The 20740-nt window shown below is 39.3% G+C and overlaps 1 protein-coding gene across 7 annotated transcripts in view; it reads left to right on the top strand.

Moving 5' to 3' along the window:
- The window catches only part of MTMR7 (myotubularin related protein 7), a 172189-nt gene that overhangs the window by 95430 nt on the left and 56019 nt on the right, over positions 1 to 20740 (top strand). For all 7 annotated transcript variants that reach the window (XM_025470346.3, XM_049095075.1, XM_049095074.1 and 4 more), the window contains 3 exons: positions 11844 to 11966; positions 13285 to 13447; positions 20552 to 20709. In XM_025470346.3, coding sequence (XP_025326131.1) covers positions 11844 to 11966; positions 13285 to 13447; positions 20552 to 20709 — 444 coding nt within the window. The remainder of the gene's footprint in view (positions 1 to 11843; positions 11967 to 13284; positions 13448 to 20551; positions 20710 to 20740) is intronic.

Raw genomic sequence — 20740 nt, 5'->3', positions numbered from 1 at the left:
ATGATAGGATGACTGCTTGGGTGACAGTACTGGGACTAGATCGTGTGGTGGACATGTGCTGGCCTTGGCTGGTTACCCTCCATTCTTACCACTCCCTCTTGGGAACATGCCTGCTCTGTGCTCTGTCCCTGTGTTGGTATGGCTTGTGCCTCAAATCTGGCCACCATCGTGTCTTTGTTGGTTTAAGGATAAGCACATGACCCAATGAAAGGCAGGGAGTGTTTGCTTGGGCCTTTGGTACTTTTCTTCACTGGTGGGAGGTGTGTCTGGGTTGCTGGAGCCTCTGTGAGGAGAGAGCCAAGAGCCAGCAGAGACGGACCACTGAGAAATGAGGATGAAGAGCTGGGCATTTTGAACCCCTGGCCAGTCTGAAGCCAGCCCCATCCCAGATGTGTATGGATGCATATTTCAGTAAGATCCCTTTTGACTTAAGCAATACAGGTTGAGATTTTTCTCTCTTGGTCCTGGAAGATTCCTGACAGAGGTGGAGTTAGATAATCTGCTGGCAGTATTACTCATTAGAAGCCTTTTGATAAATAGTCAGGGTGCTTGGTACAGAGTAGACACTCAACAAATTAATAACATTAATTAACAAATTAAAAGGGCTTAATTAAATTAAAAGCTGATGGATGGCAGCTGCCTAATATTCATGGGGTTCTTTCATAGGTACTTTGCTTTGGAGGCAGCTTGGAAATAGGATTATTTTTATGTAGTCTCAGTGTGTATATCCCACTAGTATTTGTGTTATAGCAAAGAGGGGCCTTATAAAGGGCCAAATGTCCAAGTATTTCTTCTGGTTACATGTCATATATTTTCTTGGACTATGCTTTGTGATTTTTGCCCTTAGTTCTCCAATATCTGACCTCTGAATAAAATGGTCCTGGGAAAAGACTTTCATTGGTTTTACAGTTTTAAACAGATTATATCTGCCTTTTGGGAGAAGGATTAGTGTTCGTGATTATTCTATCGAATGGCTAGATTAGAGAACTCCTGAAGCCTCATTATGACCCCTTATTATTTGTTTAAACAATTTCATGTCAGTGGGGGGAAAAGTGCTTTTTATTTTTAATTTTTTTGCAAACAAGTTTATTATGTAGCATTTTGCAATATGATTTTATTTTTCCAGTTTTGTTGAGATGTAATTGACATGCAACATTGTATTTAAGGCAGACGACATAATGATTTGCTATGTGTCCATATAACAAAATGAGCACATCAGGTCTAGTTAACATCCGTCCCCTCATATCACTGCAAATTTTTTTTCTTGGGATGAGAACTTCTAAGATCTACTCATTCAGCAACTTTCAAATATATAGTACAGTATTAGAAGTGCTTCTTTTTAAGTTGAAAAAACCAAATATCTTTTCTTCTGTTTAAAGAGATTATAACGATTCTAAATGGTTCAGGAATGTTTTGTTGCTTCTCTTTTTCTTCTTTGTCAAGTAACTTTGCAAACACAATCATGTAGTCCACCTTTCTTATATTTGTCGCTACCACTACTTTAACAGTGGAAGATGAAGTCGTAGACATGAGGTAAGCATTCAGTGGGAGCAAGAAGTAAGTCTCTGTTATGGATTTGTTTATTCATTACTCTTTATTAATAACTACAGAGGTACACACTATTTTTTTTTTCTCACACATGAACTTACTTATAGGTGGGATCATTCATTATCCTGGAGCTCTGGCTTCAAACTTAAAACATCTTACTTAGCAACACAGGGACACCTACATAAATGAAACCATTCAGAATTTCTAATAGGGTAGACATTTCTATAATTAAAGCATGGTTGGCTAGAAGAAGTGGAATTTGATTTTTTAAATGGTTCTCCTGATGCTGGAGGATGTCATTACACCTTAGGATGTAAAACATGCCAATACTCATTTCCAGACTCTGTCCAGCTAGTCCTGGGACCACTTGAGGGACCAGACTTTCCAGGCTGTCATGACCACAATACCATGGAGAGTGGCTCCTCCAGACAAGATGAAGCAAACAGGCAGGGTTAAAATGGCCAACCAAGCTGCTCTGTACTGAATTATGAATGCTTTAGCTTTAGCCAGAGATTTTTACTTATGTAGCTCTCTAATTGAAATTTTAGGGAAAATGGAGGATAGGCTATTGAGAGCCATGATGCCTTACCTTATTTACAATATTAGTCTTGGACTGAAGAGACAGTGTAGAGGAGGGGCTTGGAGAAATGGATGTGGGAGTCAGATACTTCTGGTTTAAAATCTGGCTCTGCCACTCTCTAGCTGTGAGTCTGTGGGCAGTTGATTTACTCTTCACGCACTTCTATTTTATCATTTGTAAAATGGGGTAATCATGTCTGCTTTTTAGCTAGGATTAGAAATAGGGTATGGAGCACACTTAGTACAATACCTGGCACATGCTAGTTGCTCAGTAAATCACAGTATTGCTGTTCTTATTACCCTTCCTTCTTTCACTCCCTCTGCTCAAGGGAGAAGTTAAAGGGACTCTGCCACAATTGTGCTTCCTTTTTTACCGTTGGCATTTCTGGAAAAGTAGTCCTGAATTGGCCTGACTGTGATTCTCAGCAGTTAGCTAGTGGGGGAGTGAGGGAGGAGGCACTGCTTTAGGCCAGAGCAGCCTCCACCCACAGGCCTGTGAATGCCCAGGGATGGCTCCCCAACCTGGGAGTTTCCATGTCCCAGTTCTCACATCTCACCACCTCTCCTAATCATTGTGTTCATTACTGTGAACAGTAATTACAGTGTCCTGGACCTATATTAACTGTTGTGTATTTCAAACTACTGTGTATTGTGTATTGTGTATTGTGTTGTCCATCCTCACATTTTGTGGCTCATATGACATGTTCTGCTTACGATGGAAGAACCCTTTAGGAGAAATTAACTCTGTCTTGACTTTTTAGTTTTTCATTATTGTAATGGCCTCAAGTTTGGTCTCTGCACAAGTTCCCCCCTTGACACATAGCCACTTTCTGACCAGTGATGTGGGAATTTGATGGGTGGGCAATTAGAAGCCAGATTGGTCTGTCCACCATGTAGCTTGAATATCACCTTGTTAAAGACTATAAAAAAGTGGGTGGCTAGATTGATAGACTTTAATATCTTATGTTTTCAGAAATCAGATTGGCATTCTGATGTAAACATACATCATGTATAATGTCTTCTTTCATTTTAACTTAAAGAATTTTATGAGCATTAATATGAAATATAATACTTTAGGAAAGATGCAGTCTGGTGTCATTTGTTAAAGAAAGGCAACCAGGGTTCTTTCTTTTAAACACTACAGTAAGATTCTTTATTGGTTCAGACTTAAAACCAAATGATACTTAATTATCAGAGGTAGAAATAATCTAGGAAGGCTTATACCAAGTCTTCCAAGTTCCCCAGGGAACCAGGTCCTCAAACTCCAAAAAGAGGAAAGAAATGGAAAAGGAGCCTGGAGATTGGGAAAGAGCCAGTGGTGCTCAAGCAGCTTCTCCCCCAGGCTAACGGGCCATGTGCTTGGACTTGCCGTGTTCCTATCTCTCTTTTGGGCCCTAAACGCTGGATGTTGGTGCAGAGTCTGGTGCTTCCTTTTCTTAGGAGATCTCAAGAGTTCGTTTGGCCAGCCATGTTATCAAGTGCCTGGATTTCTGGAGAACTTAATACAGAGTCATTATGGTTTGTATTTTCACAGTTACAATTGCATGTGCTCTGTGACCTCTGTAAAGGACCAGTACCACTGCATTCTTTTTTTTTTTTCTTCGGATTTTATTTCTTTATTCATGAGAGAAAGAAAAGAGAGAGAGAGAGAGAAAGGCAGAGTCATAGGCAGAAGGAGAAGCAGCCTCCTTGTGGGGAGCCTGATGCGGGGCTCGATCCCAGGTCCTGGGATCATGACCTGAGCCAAAGGCAGATGCTCAACCACCAAGCCACCCAGGTGCCCCAGTACCACTGAGTTCTAAGTGCGGCCTGGTAACTTGGAGAAAGACACTAAATATCCTTTTGGTCCTTTACAGAAGTGGGAGCCCAGAGACAGTGAGTAAGCTCCCTGGCCCCACAGTGCAGTTCCAAAACCAGAACCGGCACCAGAGCCCAGGCCTCCTGACTCGCAAATACTTTACTTTTCATGTTGGTAGAACTAGGAAATGTCATGATACCAAATTTAGCATGACAAACTATTTATCTAGCTGCTTTTCTTAGATTAGAACATAAACTTGTCCTAGGTTTTGGCCACGGTAGGCATTTCAATTTCTCTCTGTTCAGCAACCTCTGGATCCCTTCCCCCAAATGATTGACAGTGACCTTCAGCCTAATTTATATATGGTATTGAGGACGTGGTCTTTGGCCCAAGCAGAACTGGCTGCCAGTGACATTTGCCTTTCTTCTGTCTTCTTCACTAAAAGGTAATCCTACCCTGCACTGTGGACTGCTTGTCCTGCAGAGTAGCTCTACCTTTGTAAATAGTCTGGGATGATTCTGGAATCCAGAATGTTCCGTAATCCAGTATTCAACCTACAGAATAGAAGATCAAGGCTCATATCCTATTAAGATTGAAATTAGAAAGTGGTGTGATGGAGAGTTGCTGAAGAGAGGCTCTGTGTCTCTGTGATTTACAGGGTCCCCCTGGTTCCCAGGCAGCGAGGGACGGTCGGAGCAGGACTTGTGTTCCGCAGCCGGGTGTCCTGTTTCAGACCTCGCAGTGACGTGGTAGGGCCCTGGGTTTACACTGAAGCTTTTCAGCCTTGGCCTAGAAAAGCTGATGAAACCTTTTTTCCCCTCAATCTAAAGCCAGCAAAGCAAGGATGGGAATGAAAAGGCCGTTAAACTGGGGCACAGGCTCTTCCAGTGAGCCTGGAAGATTCCTGAGGATAGACAAAATTTCAGTCTTCCTCACCCTTTCGTTCTTTGGGTCTAACACGGTGCTCCGCATAGGCATTTTGTTGAATGGAGGTGGATGTTTGGTGATCTCTCTTTAATTACTTCTGAGGACCCTGAATATCTCCTGCCAGCATCTAGGCTCTTATATTTTGGGCTTTCTCTGTCTTTGGGTTAATTTCAAAGAATATACTGGTAGTGGTTTGTGAATATGGTTTTATAGAATAATTTTGTCTGAAAGCATTCAATTTTCAAACACCAGTTTTCATGTGTTCATTTAACCATAGAACTGGTTAAAATAAATGTTTATAAATATGTATTGATTTTGAAGAATGAGACTAAAATGTCCTCAGAGGCATTCACCAGTGCTCACAGCCCTGGTGTTATGATGAAGTTGGGCCCTGAGTTAGGCAGACCATAGCTCCAGGCTGAGCCACACGCTGCCTGAGTGGCCTGAGGAAACTGGTCCCCAATAACTGTGAACTGGGGATTATGTAAGGACCTAACTCATGAGGTTCTTGTGGAGATTAACTGAGGTCGCTTATGCAAAGTGACAGCACAGTTCATGGCATGGTACTCTAAAAATATTTGTTATTGTTTTTATTATTATTATTTTGGTAATTTTGACATAAACCAAATGACAGCTAAGATTGGCCTGATCCATGAACTATCGGGAAGGCTATTTTGAACACTCCCATTCTTTTCCCCTTGGAAATCCAAACTCTCCCTGGAATTCCTGCCAATTCCCATGGAGGTTTGCATTTCCAGTCTTTTCTGGTATAATCTTCTACTCCTACTGAGGTAGTCAGGTCAGAGATTGTCTCACATCCACTCCTGCATCTATGCCACCCAGCTATGGAGAATTAAAACCTGCCCCTTACTTAGCTACCCAGCCCTCGTCCAACCCATCAAGACATCATGATATATAGCAACTATCCTGAAGATTTGGGGTAAAAGCAAGGCTCAGTAAAGCAAAAGAATTTTCCTTCCCATCCCTGGGATTGTTTCTTCTGGCACTTCACTACCTAATAATGCTTAAATGCAGTATAAGTATTTTCTAAAATACACCAAAAAATTATAAGTGCTTATGTTTGGGTTGTGGGACTAGGACTGGTTTTCTTTCCTTCCTTCTATATTTCTGAAACTGTAAATATTATGTAAATAAGTATACATTTTAAGTTTTGTTAAAGGACCAGTTTTTAAAGCTGGGGGAGAAAGCTTTATAGGATTGGGGAAGACGTCAGTATTAGCAGGATAAATAAATCCTTGCCCAGGAAACCTCATCTCCTTTTCCGATCCTTTCAGATGTATTTCTCACAAGTTCCTCCTAATGGGAATTGTTGTATTTCCTGTGAGTATCCCAGTTCCAGATGCCCCCTTGTTGGCAGCATAATAGGATTTTTTTCTTTAACATGTCTTAACATGGCAGTTGCTTCTGGAAGGCTCCTTCTATCCTTTGGGCTTCCACTGTTCCAGGATGGAGTTTCAGTGGTCAGGCTTTACCTGCCCAGTTCCACCCTTCTACAAACAGAAGAGTCTCTACTTTCTCAGCTCCTATGAAGTTCACTTCTCCTTCCTCTGCATTAGGGCTTCTGATCCCTGTGCTCCTAGGACCACTCCTGCCAAGGTCACCAACATCTTCCATGTTACTGAATCCAGTGGACAGTTTACAGTTACTGCCTTACGTGATCTCGTAGCAGCATTGAGAATGGACACTCCCTTTCTCATAAACTACTCCCTGTGCCCATGGTTCCTTGACAGCACATTCTCCTGACTTTTCTCCTCCAGCTGGATTCCCTTCTAGTTTGCTCTTCTGATTCCTCTTCTATCACATCTTTAAAGGTTGGATTTCCTCAGATTTCTTTTCTTCTGTCTCTACATGTTCTCCCTGGGTAAGCTCTTTGGGTCTTGTGGTTTCAAATATTATTTATGTGCCAATGACTACAAATTTAACTGCATGTCAGCAAATCTAAGACATCAGTGATGGTAAGTTGCACCCAGATTTTTTTTTCCCTACAAAGAAAGACAGAAGTACTGCCAATTAAATGACATAACGGCTTCTTACACATTAACTGTAAGACGAATTCCATTTTCAGAAATGTCGGAATGTGAATAAGGCACACCCAATAATTAATGTTTTGCATAAATGAACTGCTGTTCGCAAAGCATGAATACCCAGTGTGTCTTAAGCATGGTGTTCCTGAGAATGCACAAATGAATTATAATAACATTATCTAGAGAAGCTGGTCCTGTCTCTCCAGGCATGAAATAAGCCTTATTATCTTATAGCTTATTGTATGTCTAAGTTAGAATTAAGTTAGCTGAACAGTGAGATGGAGTTATTGAACCAGTGGTTCATCAAGATGGTGGCCAAACTCTTGAGATTTGTTTGATTTTATCTACAGTTGACTGACTCTAGAGTCACAGTCAAGAATGTTCTAGCTATCTTAGTGTAAACCATGCGATGGCCCCTGAGCAGTGCTCCCTATCATCATAGAGCTTCTCAAACAATTGAGTTTTAACTTTTTTTACTCATTTATTTTGTTGCTACAGATCACTGGGAAATCATGCTCTTCTTGTTTCCCTCATTTTTTTTTTCTCCCTCTACTTCAAAATTACTTTTAACAGCAATGGGACCTATAAGAACTATTGCCAAATTTTGAAATGTATTTTTCCTGCAACAGCAGCCAAAGTTAACAAAAAGACACAGAAAAAAAAATCTCATTAAGTATTCTAATCTGCCACCATCTGTGAACCTCATTTTGTTTCACTGATGCTTTCCAAAAATAATCTGAGTGGTATAGTTTCCTTCACTGCTATTAAAAGAATAATCTATACTAAATATTTTTGCCTCAAAATATTATCTTATGTTCAATCTGATTATCCCAATAAAGTTTTGTCTCCTTAGTCCTAAGGGCAGGGAAAATTATTTATATTCCATTTTTATTTTTTTTATTATATTTTTTCTTTATTTATTTATGATAGTCACAGAGAGAGAGAGAGAGAGAGAGAGAGAGAGAGAGAGGCAGAGGCAGAGACACAGGCGGAGGGAGAAGCAGGCTCCATGAACCGGGAGCCCGACGTGGGATTCGATCCCGGGACTCCAGGATCGCGCCCTGGGCCAAAGGCAGGCGCCAAACCACTGCGCCACCCAGGGATCCCCTATATTCCATTTTTAGATACTGCTAACTAGTGTATCACCCCTGGACCTCCACTTAATTTAGGTAGTTATATTTTAGCATGCAAATCAGTATTTTCCCATAGAAATGTTCCAAAAATAATATATCCCCTTGCTTTTCTTCTCCCACAACTCTCTTCCATAAGGTCTTTCTTGTAGTTAGTTCAGAATAGAACATTTACTGACAAAAGTTTAAATAAAATAATCTGATCATGTGGGAATTAAAAAATAATATTTCTTAAATACTCCTGGGTCAAACAAGCAATAAAAAAAATACAGTTATAGACTCTTCTAGGAAGGAAGAACAATAATACTGCAAATGAAACTCATAAGGTGCAGCCAAAGATTTACTTGGAGGAAAATTATTGGACTTAAAAGATTTGTTATTAAATAAAAGGGATGATAATGAATGAGGTGACTCAAACCTGAGAGTTCAGAAATGAACAAAGAAACAAAGTCACATAATAAACCAACAAAAGCTGAAATATTACTAACAAAGGAGCAGAAATTAAACAATTAGAAAAGAGAAATATTATTAAATCTATAGGCCCAGGACCTGTTATTTTGAAGAAAACACTTTGCTTATCTAATCATAAGAAAGTAAAAACATAATTCACAACTTAGGAATGAGAGACAGGGTAAAGAGGGAGGGATTCATCCACAGATAGGAATTAAAAGAGTTTAAGAATTTGAAAAACAGCTATTAGAATATAACTTGTAAGGAAAATAGATGCCAAAATGAGATTTAGTAAAAAAAATAGTAACATTCAGGGCATCATAACCATGACGAATTCACCTGATAAAAGTAGAACAAATAGGCTGGTACTTGTCGGTATCTCTTGAAAGCAGAGATGCAAAAACAAAACAGAAATCAAAACAGTTATAGCAGATAAAATAATAAGACATATTAAAACACCAATCCGGAGAATCCAAGACTTCTTTAAAGATTGAGAAATATATTCCTTTTATTGGTAATATAGGACTAAAGTAAAAAAGCAAATATTCATCATATTTAAAAAAGACAGTATTCATTCCTGATTTTTAAAAGTCAAAAAGTCGGGGGGTGGGAGTGAATGGGTGACGGGCACTGGGGGTTATTCTGTATGCTAGTAAATTGAACACCAATAAAAAATAAATTAAAAAAAAATAAAAGTCAAAAAGTGAATGAAGAATAGGTCACTTCCCCAATGTGATTTAAACAAGTATCAACATCAAACTTAATGGTGAAATATTGGAAGTGTTCCATTAAAAACAAGTACATGAAAAGATGCTTATCATTAATCTTGGGGGAAATGTAAATCAAAATCACAGTGAGATACTGTCTTACGCCTACTGGGATGGTTGTAATCAGAAAGAGATATAAAAAGGGTTGTCAAAGATGTAGAAAACTTGGAACCCTCATACACTGGTAGTAGGAATGTAAAATGGTACAATGGCTTTAGAAAACAATGTGGGAGTTCCTCACAATGCTAAACAGAGTTACATATGACACAGTCTTTCCATTCTTGGGTGTATTATGTGTGTATATATATGTATACTGAAGAGAAATGAAAACGAATGTCCTCACAAAAACTTGTAAAAGAATGTTCATGGCACATCATTCATAATAGCCAAAATGTGAAAACAAGCTGAATGTCCACCAACTGACAAATGGATAAATATAATGTGATATATCTGTATCTATATAATGAAATATTATTTGGCAATACAAGGAAATGCAGTACTGACATATTTCACAAATGGATTAATCTGGATTGAAACATGAGTTGAAAACATGTTGCTGAGTGAAGGAAATCAGTCATAAAGTACATACAACATATTGTAGGATCCCTTTTATATGAATGTCTAGAATAGGCAAATCCACTAAGAAAAAGTATACTGATAGTCACCGAGTGCTGAGGTGACTGGGGAAGAAGAGAAGCCTGAAGGCTGTTGGGCACAGGGTTTCTTTCTGGGGCAATGAAATTTTTAAAAAAATTGATTGTGGTAATGGATGCACGAGGAGAGATGTACGGCACAACGTTGTGGATATACTAAAAACCACTGAGTAGCACACTCTAAGTGAGTGGATTGTATGGAATGTGAATTATATCTCAAAGATGTATTTTAAAAAGAAAAAAATGAAAATGTGAGTGCTATTGCTATTCACTGTTAATCTGAAGGTGCTAGTTACTGCCAGTAAACAAGGAAAAGAAAAAGATGTATAAATACTGGAAGAGAAGAAACAAAGTATTGCAGAAAATATTCCTGTCTACTCAGAGCATCTAAAAGACATTGAAACAATTAATAGAGGCAATAAAAGAGTTTGGTGAAGAGAAAGTTACAAAACACACAAAAATTTGGCCGTCAGCCATTCTCCTTACTAATATAAAAAGTTCTTACGAATACCTAAAAAACGATGATCACCTAGTAGGAAAGTAAACTGGTGACATGAAGACCATTTGCAAGAGACGCAATGATGAATAATGATATGAAAGGAACATATCAATAACAAAAAAAATACTTTTTAGAACTATGAGCTGGTAGGTTAAGACACTCTTATTGAATGAGCATCTTTTACATAGACATTCACAAGGCCTCAGGAATCATGCAACCGCCTCAGACTAAATTGTACGAATAAAAACATATTTTAAATACCAGATTCTTTATTCACCTCATCAGATCCCTGGAAATTGGGAAGAAGTGGGATGGGATTCCTCCATGCTCTTCTCAGAAGGTTGGTTGGTTCCAGGGCTGAGAAGACTGAGGCAGCAGAATGTCTTGAGTGTTGTTTGACCTTGGTGTCCTGAGGAGTGCTCATTAGGTCTTCTATTCCCCTGCATCTTCCCTGGAGCAGGGAGGAAGCCCTGTGTTCTCAAATACATCAGGGCCACCACTTCCATATTAGGCTGAATACGGAGCAAATGTGATTCACTGTTCCCCGAGGCTTCCTCATGGAAGCAGGTAGCCATCCTGACCTGAGGGGGTGAAGGCTGAGCCAGTGTCTGTCTGTAGATGGTTGACCCTTGACTGTAGTAAGTAGTGCTGCCAAGCCCACCATCATTTCAGGAATGTTCATCTGGTGGTTGTGGTGACCTTGCCTTGTTAGAGTCATAGTTCCTTTAATTTCCACTTACCCTGTAGAGGTTGTCTAAGAATTTCCATTATATTTCCTATTGGAATGATACCAGCACCCATATCCTTGAAGCTGCTCTGCTTAGAAGAGAGGTATGCTCAATAAAAATTGTTTCCAGAGATCTCCCATAACCATTGAAGGTCATTGGTGAAAATTCCATTTATTAGAGAAATTTTTATTATAAATGAATGTGAGCATCTTAATTTGGTAGATTTTTCCTTGTAAACATGCAGAACATTTCTCTGATACTTTTTGCTCCCACATGTATATTTCCTGCTAGTTTATGCAGAAGCAAACTGCCTTGAGACTGTTTCTACTACCGAGAAATACATAGGGAAATACATTATTGTCCATTTAATAGACATAATTCATACGTGGTGGTTGTAAAAACTCTGATGCATACACTTCTTGCTTTATATAACTATAGTGAAATAAAAATGCTGACTTATTTAAAATACAGAAAGGCTATTAAAGAATAAGGTCTACAAATCTTTTATGGTACATTTAAAATAATATTTTAAGTAATTGATGAATTTTTGTCTTGATATACAGAATCATATACTGGTATCTAATTAAGAGAACAAGTTTTGGGCTTTATTATTGGAAGAATTCTCAAAATTATATTTGGGATTAAATTCAAGATGTCTTACTATTTATTCATATGAAGTCTTTTGCTTTATTATAACTCTGTCAAACTGATTTCTCTAGGTCGAAAATGTCCGTTTGGTAGATCGGCTATCTTCTAAAAAGGCAGCCCTAGGTACTTTGTATTTGACGGCTACTCATGTCATATTCGTGGAAAATGCACCTGACACAAGAAAAGAAACATGGGTATGCATTCTCTATTTTTCTGTTGCTTAAAGTAACAAGTTTTGACCCTCCTTTTGTTTGTGCTTAGGGTGAGGTGGGTGGGCTTTTGGTATTTGGGTGTTGAGAGGACAGTTTCTGGAAGGTCAGCTTTGCCTTTTTCTGCAGAGAGTCAAATCCACTTGATCTGCTTATTCATCTTCAACACTAATTATTTGAACATCATCAAAGACAAGCCTAGAAATAGCCAGAGATATAAGTGCATCATGTCTCAGCTGTCAAGTAGAGATTCCAGAATATCAGTGCCAGATACAGCATTAATGTAGTGCTTTATTGGAAAGACGTTTTATTTGCAGGATGCAATAATGCAGGCCACTTAGTCATCTTATTATGTTGTCTTCACTTTTCCAATTTGAAAAAGAAGGCAAGAAAAGCTAGGGAAGTGTCCCATTGTCAGGTATTTCTGCTACTTAATAATAAGACCCTTACATCTTATTTGATATAGCCACCCAACCGTGACACTATGACTAGAACCAGAATCCCTGCATTGTAGATTTTTCCCTTTTCTATATTCTATAAACATTGCTACATTTTCAGCAGAAGGTGGCAGGCATTACTGGGTGGAGAGGACTTGTGACAGGTAGTGACTATACTTGGGAGCATAGCATGTGTGGACTTAATAAATCACTATATTTTACACCTGAATCTAATGTAGCAATGTGTGTGTGTGTCAACTATACTCACATAAAATAAGATAATGAATGCTACCATTGATTGAGCAGAAGCCCCAACCACTCTGGCCACTAAAGCACCAGAGAGATGTATTTTCAGCATGACTTTCTTTAACATAGATCTCTTCTCCAGCCTGCCTGACCACCAGCAACTTAGAAAACAACAATCTTAAGTTGCTATTGAACTTGAGCATTCCATGTGGAATTAAGGAGCATGGTGGCACCTCCCAGTGGAGCCATCTCTAGCTTTTGTTGATTGCGAGGTTTATTTTACTAACTTCTCATGACCTTCTTTAATTTTAGCTATTAAGTGCATTCAGCATGTGACTACCAATATGTTCCCTTACCTGGACTTGTACAAAATTATATGCTGAATAATTGGCTCTAAATAATTAGCCTGGATATCAGAAGGCTTGGTAATGAAAAATAAAATGATACATTTAGATAGTTCTTTCCCAGAACATTGGTTCTTGTCATCTGAGTGCAGCTGTTGAGCTAGCTCGAGATGGGGAGAGTGTTTCTTGTCTGTGTTCCTTCAGAGATCTGTGTTACCCCTTGTCTCATTTACCAGTTATTTGTGCACAGCTTCTCCACATGACTTTTGGTTGTAGATTCTTCACAGTCAGATTTCCACCATCGAAAAGCAGGCAACAACCGCTACTGGATGCCCTCTGCTTATTCGCTGCAAGAACTTCCAGCTGTTGCAGCTCATCATACCACAGGAACGAGACTGCCACGATGTGTACATCTCTCTGATACGCCTTGCAAGGCCAGGTAGGGTGCAGGAACCAGGCATTTTGTATGTCGCACCCTTAAGTTCACAAATTGTCTTCAAGAAATATGCATAGCTCAAGAATTCTGGTGTTTTAGGAATTATATGCTATCCCAGTCCTCAGAGGGGCCAAGAACTCTCCATGATTCCTTGCCTTTAAGGCAATGAACCTCTTTGATTATTCTTACTATTCACTTTATCTTTGGGAAGGGGGGGGGTCATAGCTTTTCATTTTGTAGTGAAATCGTACTAAAATTGTGCCCTTGCCAGACTGTGATAGTTGAGCCACCGTGCTTGAAGCCTAAGCTAAAACTGATAAATTGTTTTGTGTGAAAAATATTAATATCAAACAGTTCTAGGGCAGTTTCCCCTCTTGGGGCTTTTAAGGCTCTGTTGTTTTTTTTTTTTTTTATTGCTTTTTGATGGTGATATATGTTTCCCAAGGTTGTAACTAGACCTTTGTTAGCAATAGTTGTATTCACAGTATGGATATGTTAGTTCTCCTAAACAGAACCTTCTTAAGTGTCATGGGAAGAATGTTTAGTTGATTTGAAAAATAGATGCTGACAGTTACTCTCCTGTTATGTCCCTCGGGTTGGGGTCTTCAGAGTTACCTCTTACTATACACTTCCAGAAGTGTATAGTCTTGTCTTTCTGTGTGGCTTGTATGGATTGTGGTGTCCTCTCGCTTAAAAGAAATAGACATCTGAGTTTCTGGGGAGAATTTAGTAAAAATAAACCTTTTATATAAGAGTAATGTCTATGGTAGTGTTACACCAAAGTCACTGACAAGGAAGATGGGATACGTCTTTACAGTTACTTTGCTAACTGCTTTTGGATTCAGGACAAGAAGTTCGATCGTAACGTCTGCATGGGGTTTAGTTGGGTCCTCCGTTTCTTATGATGTGATCATCTCGTGTAGATAGTGAAGAACTAAAGTTATTTCATGAATATGATGCCAGGGAGCTGTCAAAATCTGATAATTTTGACTTGACTTTGCTTCGTGTTCCAGGCAGCCAGTGGAGGCTTTTTCATCTCACTTTTTCATCTCACTGTGTTGCAAAGAACTGCAGAGTTAGCCAGAAAAGCAGTTGAACTTTTTAGAGAATGCACTATAATTGGAACAGAAGTTCTGGGAAGATGTATGTTAGGTTGCGTGCAGCAGGGAATGCGAGGAGAATTGTGTGCCAGCAATTTCTGTGTCACTGATTAATGGGTGTACTGGATAATAAATGTGCTCTGACCGGATTAATAGGATTTAGGAATAGCCCAGAGAACTGGGAAAGAGCTGAGTGGCTGGAAGAGCAAATCACAGTGACTGTGAGGGCTGTGGCCAGTGATGACAGCGAGTGCCAGGACTCTCGTTGTGAGGGCCCTCAGGGAGGAAAATCTCTGTGGCCCTCACTTTTTAAAACACACACTTTTTCTTAAAGGTGACATTTGGGAGTTAGGTATTAGAAATAGCCGGAGAGCCAAAAAAAAGGAAATCATGGTAATTAATTGAATTAAACCTATTACCTTAGAAGATTTTTAGAAAGCTACTAGCATTTTCAAACATGGAATTAGAAATGCCAGTTTGCATAAAACATAGTGCTCTAATAAGTGTGGGAAGATGAACTAGAACCCAGACAATTTCACAGTTTAATGTCAGAGGCAATGCTAAAATTAGGACACGTGACAGCCTATAACCTAGGGACCAGGCTTTTGAATCTGGGTGGAGGTAAAGAAAGGTGGAGGGGGTCCCAGCTGGGAGTAGAGGTGGCTTATCAGAGCCATCTGAGGATCTTTTACAAAATACAACCTCCCCCTCCCGTAGGTCTTTCAGAATAGGAGTGTGTGTGTGTGTGTGTGTGTGTGCATGCACGCGCGTGCATATAGTATACTTTGAATTCTAGTAGCACGATATAGCTCTCTGTGGTTCCAGTTAGTCACCAACACAAATCAACTTTTTCCAGCTACCCTCATAGACATAGCTAAACTGCAGGATCCTATGGAGGACACTATATATATATATATATATATATATAGTGTCATTTATCATTTTATTATATAAATGATACAATATATTTATACAATAATATATAATAAATATATATATGTATATTTTTTTTTATAAAGAAGAAATGCTTGGGAGTCCATTTCAGTCAAGTCTTATGAAAGAGATATTTTCAGAGCTCTTGAGATTCCCTCTTCACTGAGTTAGGTTTTCTAGAATAAGGGTACATCAAACTACTAAAACATTTAGCGAGGTTTTATTGGTTTGTCCTCTGTGTGAATTCAGACTTGGTAAGAGTGAAAAATTGAAGTAGCCAAATTCAGTAAACTCTTTAATTCTTAGTCAAGAATAATTTAGTTTAAAGTAAAGCTTTGGCCCCAATGAAAAATGGATCCAGCGTACTAAGAAGGATATACATTTTTCTGATGAGAAGACCCCTATTTCTCAGAGAGCTCCCACTTTTCCCATGTGCATTCGCCTCTCTCTGATTGGCCTTCTGTTGTTTATTTTTCTATCAATTATCTTTCCCTCGGTAGTGTTCGTGGACCATTTAACATTTAAACCATCTTTGTTTATTTTCCCATTTTTTCTAAACAAGTGTTTTTTTTTTTTTCCAGTTCTTAGTCCCCAGTTCTTCTGTACACTTATATGTTTTTTAAAATCTCATGATTGAAATCCTATCATTTGCTTAATTTACCTTTTTAATTTTGCTTAATTTTACCTTTTTGGCTTAATTTCACTTTTAACGTTCTCGTCTAAGTCATGGCTCCATATACAGTGTCTGCGGTGGTGATTTGCTTTTTATTGACGACACTAATCTCTGAGTCCAGGAGTCCTTTTCCACCACGAGGTAGCTGCCTCAGCCCTGGTGTTTCATTCAAATACTTGTGCAAAAGAAACAGCAGACCTTTCCTGATTCTTATTCTAAATCTGCCAAGTCCAGGAATAGCTGTGCTGTCTTCTCACCCCGTGTAAATGGTTTTCCAGCTCTGGTTATTTGAGGGTGCCTGAAGGTGCAGAAGGTTGGGAGCAGCTGAGCTTTCAGTTGTGATTTTTGGTTCTAATAAACTGCACGTATGTGCATCTCCCGGTGCTGCCCTTCCCAGACCCACCTCTGCATTCTGCAAATGCCCATTCCTGTTTGTTCTTTCCTTTCGATTTTTAAAAACTTTGCCAAAGGGAGACCATCAGGAGACCATCAGTAACATAACTTTTCTTTTTATTTTTTAAAGTATTTTTTTTATTATAGTATTAAGTTACTTTTTGTTTCTCCCAATGAGTCTATCATGGTAATTCCCCAGTTTTGTTTTGTTTTGTTTTGTTTTTTTCTGAAATATTCTGTTCTCCAGAACCATTTAGCCTGATACCTGGGAAACAAACTGGGTTGTTTTTCTTTTTTCTCTAATTGCTTTGTCTTACCCACAGCTGCCTTATCTGGTGGAGTGAACACCCTTTCCTTTTTTATGAGAGAGAAGGAGCAAGGGTGGGGTGCAGAGGCAGAGCCATTTGTAAGCTTGGTGGTTCCAAGTTGAAAATTGCCACTTGATGGCGTAAATCTTCCCCAGAGAGGAGGAAGAGGGGGATGGCCCAGGAGCCAAGGCCCTGATGAGAGCAACAGGTGTGGAACCCCTTGCAGGATCAGGTGCTTCCCTGTGTTAAGGAGTCCATGATGAACGGTAGTGCTCAAAACCTGCATCTCTTATGCTGTCTCCTGAGTCTTGAAACACCGATCTGGCTTTCCTAGAAACATCACCCAGATGCTACCCACTCTTGATTTAATCTAGTATTTTAGAAATTATTTTTTTTTTCTTTCTGAATAGGAAAACCTTCAAGTCTGCCTTTGCTTAGCAACTGTAAGCTTTAGGTGGGTAAATAAAGTAAATACCAGAATGATTTCTGATTTTAAAAGTAAATACCAGAATGATTTAAAATTTTCTTTAAAAAAAATAATGTTTTTTTAGATTGGAGGTACACGTTCAGCTTACTCCAGCATATGGAGTGTTCACTTCTTATGGGAGCAGCCCTGGGGGAGGGTCCTTCAGCACACCTCCTGTTGAACCCTGCCGCCTCTAACAGCAAAAGGCATTTGATGTTGGATGTGATGGCTCAGACTTTGTGGTGTGAGAAGCCAGTGGAGTATTTAACATGTCTGTTTTAAGAGATGAGGGTGAGAAACCAGGGCTCTGACCTCTCTGAAGGAGGTGTGTCCTCTCAGTTCAGATTCTGTAAAGACTAGATTTCTCTAGCCCTACTTTTGTTGTTTTTAACTCCCCTTCTTGCTGATTACTAAGAATTCTGCTATGTATTTTGCAGGAGATGGAGGGCAACAGAACATTGTGAATGGGAAATATTCAGTAAAATTTACATCTGTGTTAGTGGTACTTTTTAATTTCTCAGAGTAGGCTATCGTCTGCCAAAGGCTTCCCCTGGGCTGGCCTTTGGGTAAGAAGCTCGCCTATGTGAATAAGACCGAGTTTTGGCTGACAAAAATGGCGGTTTCTTTGCCCTCATGTAGAATTTTACTTAACTTGAGCCAGAGCTATGGGTGATTACCCTTTAGCTTAAAAATAACTCAAAACATTTCACAGTTTTAATGGCAACTGATTCTAATGGCTCCCAAATCAAGAATGATCTTCTTAATGACTGCTATAAATTACTCTTCCTTTAGTTGGTGTTCTGTGTGCTTGTTTTCCCCCAATGCCAGCCAGTGTGAGCTCATACACAGAAAATTCTCAATAGTTCTAGAATGGTTTTCTCCTTCTACCTTTAAACTTAGTTGTAACTATTCAACAAAGAGAAGTTAGCTTCCATTATTAACCCTATATTCACAAGTTCTTCTTTGACTGCAGGAACTGAGGCTTTCTCTAGAGATTCTCTTGGCCTCTTGAACAAATTGCATTTGCGGTTAACATTATGATATCAGAGGCCTGAGTCATGAAATGGTACTGAGAGATGGAAAAGATGTGTCAGTGTCCAGATGATGGTTCCCAGAACAGGATCTCACTTTCATAGGCTGCCTACCGCAGTAGCTGAGATTACAAGAGATGGTTCCTACTGAGAGCAGCTACTCTGTGTGTGTACAGGTACCTGGAGGTGTGTGTTTCCTTATTGGTTAAAATCATCAGTATTCTAAAGCTTGAAGTTTAGAGATACATCAAAAGAAACTGAAATAGGACATAGTTTAACTGATAAACCAACTTTTGCTTCTTTTCTACAAGAAAGAGTACATGTCTAATGAAAAAGTCTAGTCCTTAAAATATGACCCTTATCTTTCTTCTTCCTTGTAGATGAGTCATTTCCATAGTAGTCACAACAAGCCCGAAACTGAGTTTAGCTCCCAGGCTGCTAGTGTGTTACTGTGGCCTTTTGCTGGTGGTGAGATCCTTTATTGGGTCTCCAGACACACATTGAAGAACAATTAAATTAGCCACATCTGAATGCATCAACAGATTAAGGCATAAAGGTGGAGGGGACCTAAGAAAACTGTGAAGAGAAAGAAATCTATTGGAGAAAAAGATGACTCGGGGTGGAACAAGGGAAAAGACACAAAAGTGGTCCATCTGGGGAGAAGGAGAAGGATCTGCCTTAGAGAGGCAGTGCGTGTGATTAGGGGCATGCACTCTACAGCTAGATTGCCTAATTTAAATCCAGAATTCCCACTTACTAGCTGTGTGGCCCCGGGTATGTTCCTTAACTTCTCTTTGCTTCAGATTTCTAGTCTGTAAAATGAGGCCCATCATGGGTTAATACATTTATCAAGAACAGAATCTAGAATGAAACAAGGGTTCAGTGAGTATCAGCCATGATTTGTCTTTACCAGATTGCTTGGATCTGCACTATCCAAGATGGTAGTCTGCGGTATCCAGTATGGCTGCATGTGGCTGGTGGGCCTTGAAATGTAGCTAGAATGAATGAAGATGTACTGTCAAGTGTGAATCACACACAGAATTTCAAAGACATTATGAAATAAGATATATGAAATACTAAAAAGTTTATTATGCACATATCAAAATGATAATAATTGGATATGGTGGGTTTCTAATGAAGAATATTGGTAAAATCTTAACTTCATTATTTCTTTTTAGTTTTTTAATGTGGCTACAAGGACATTTTAAGTGACATATGTGGCTTGCTTATATTTCTGTTAAATAGCACTGGCGTAATTGCTTCCTTCAACATAACAAAATCAGAGCAGGAAAATCAGATCCTAGCTCTAAATGGGAAAGGCTGTTGGGCCTGGCCTCACAAGCAGAAAGGGTGTTACATAAAGACATGGACATCTTGGCAGAATTGAAAGCAGACTTTCATCATGCCTCCTTGAATTTGACCCTCATGACCAGGGTGCCTTGCACAATGAATTGATTTTTTTTATGAATCCTATGAATTTTGTATGAGCAGTGCAATTATGGCATTGATGTGTTTGCTAAAAATTCATATTTCATTCATAAAATAACAGTTTTCAATTGTTATTTTATTTTTCATATTGTGGCAGGGGCGTGGGCCTCCATCTACCTCTGAGAGGCCATCCCAAATCCAAGCTTGATAAACATAAATTGAATTCTTGATGTCTAATGATGCATACATTCTTAATTAATTTTTTGAAGATTTTATCTATTCATGAGAGACACAGAGAAAGAGGCAGAGACATAGGCAGAGGGAGAAGCAGGCTCCCTGTGGGGAGCTTGATGTGGGACTCAATTCCAGGACCCTGGGATCAGGACCTGAGCCAAAGGCAGATAGATGCTCCACCACTGAGCCACCCAGGCATCCCTCTTAATTAATTTTTAAGCTCCATTTCTTATTTGGAGAATATGTTTGTCTTCAAAAACTTTTTTTTTTTTAAAAAAAGGCAAAAAATGGAAAAGGCCTTGTTTCTGAAAGGAAAGAAGCTCTTGTGAAGTTGAGTTTGCTTGTCACAAAATCCCTGTGCCACTGATGGGAGGAGGTGGGTGGACCTGCCCACAGAGATGGGGTGCTCCAGGAGCGTCCCAAGAGGCAAGAAGCTGGTTTGGCTTCTTGATAAACTCCAACCCAGGCAGAATGCTTTTGGGGAAATTTGGTCCTAGTTTTGATTTGGCTTGATTTGGCTTTATTCTCCTTTTTCTTGCAGTGAAATATGAGGAGTTATACTGCTTTTCATTCAACCCCAAGCTGGATAAAGAAGAAAGAGAACAGGGCTGGATGCTGATCGATCTCAGTGAAGAGTACAAGCGAATGGGCCTCCCTAATAATTATTGGCAGCTCAGCGATGTGAATAGAGACTACAGAGTGAGTGCAGGCATCTAGTCAAATCCAGATA

Source organism: Canis lupus, chromosome 16 (genome assembly GCF_003254725.2).
Source record: "Canis lupus dingo isolate Sandy chromosome 16, ASM325472v2, whole genome shotgun sequence".
NCBI lineage: Eukaryota > Metazoa > Chordata > Mammalia > Carnivora > Canidae > Canis > Canis lupus.
This window is presented reverse-complemented; position numbering and strand designations above follow the sequence as displayed.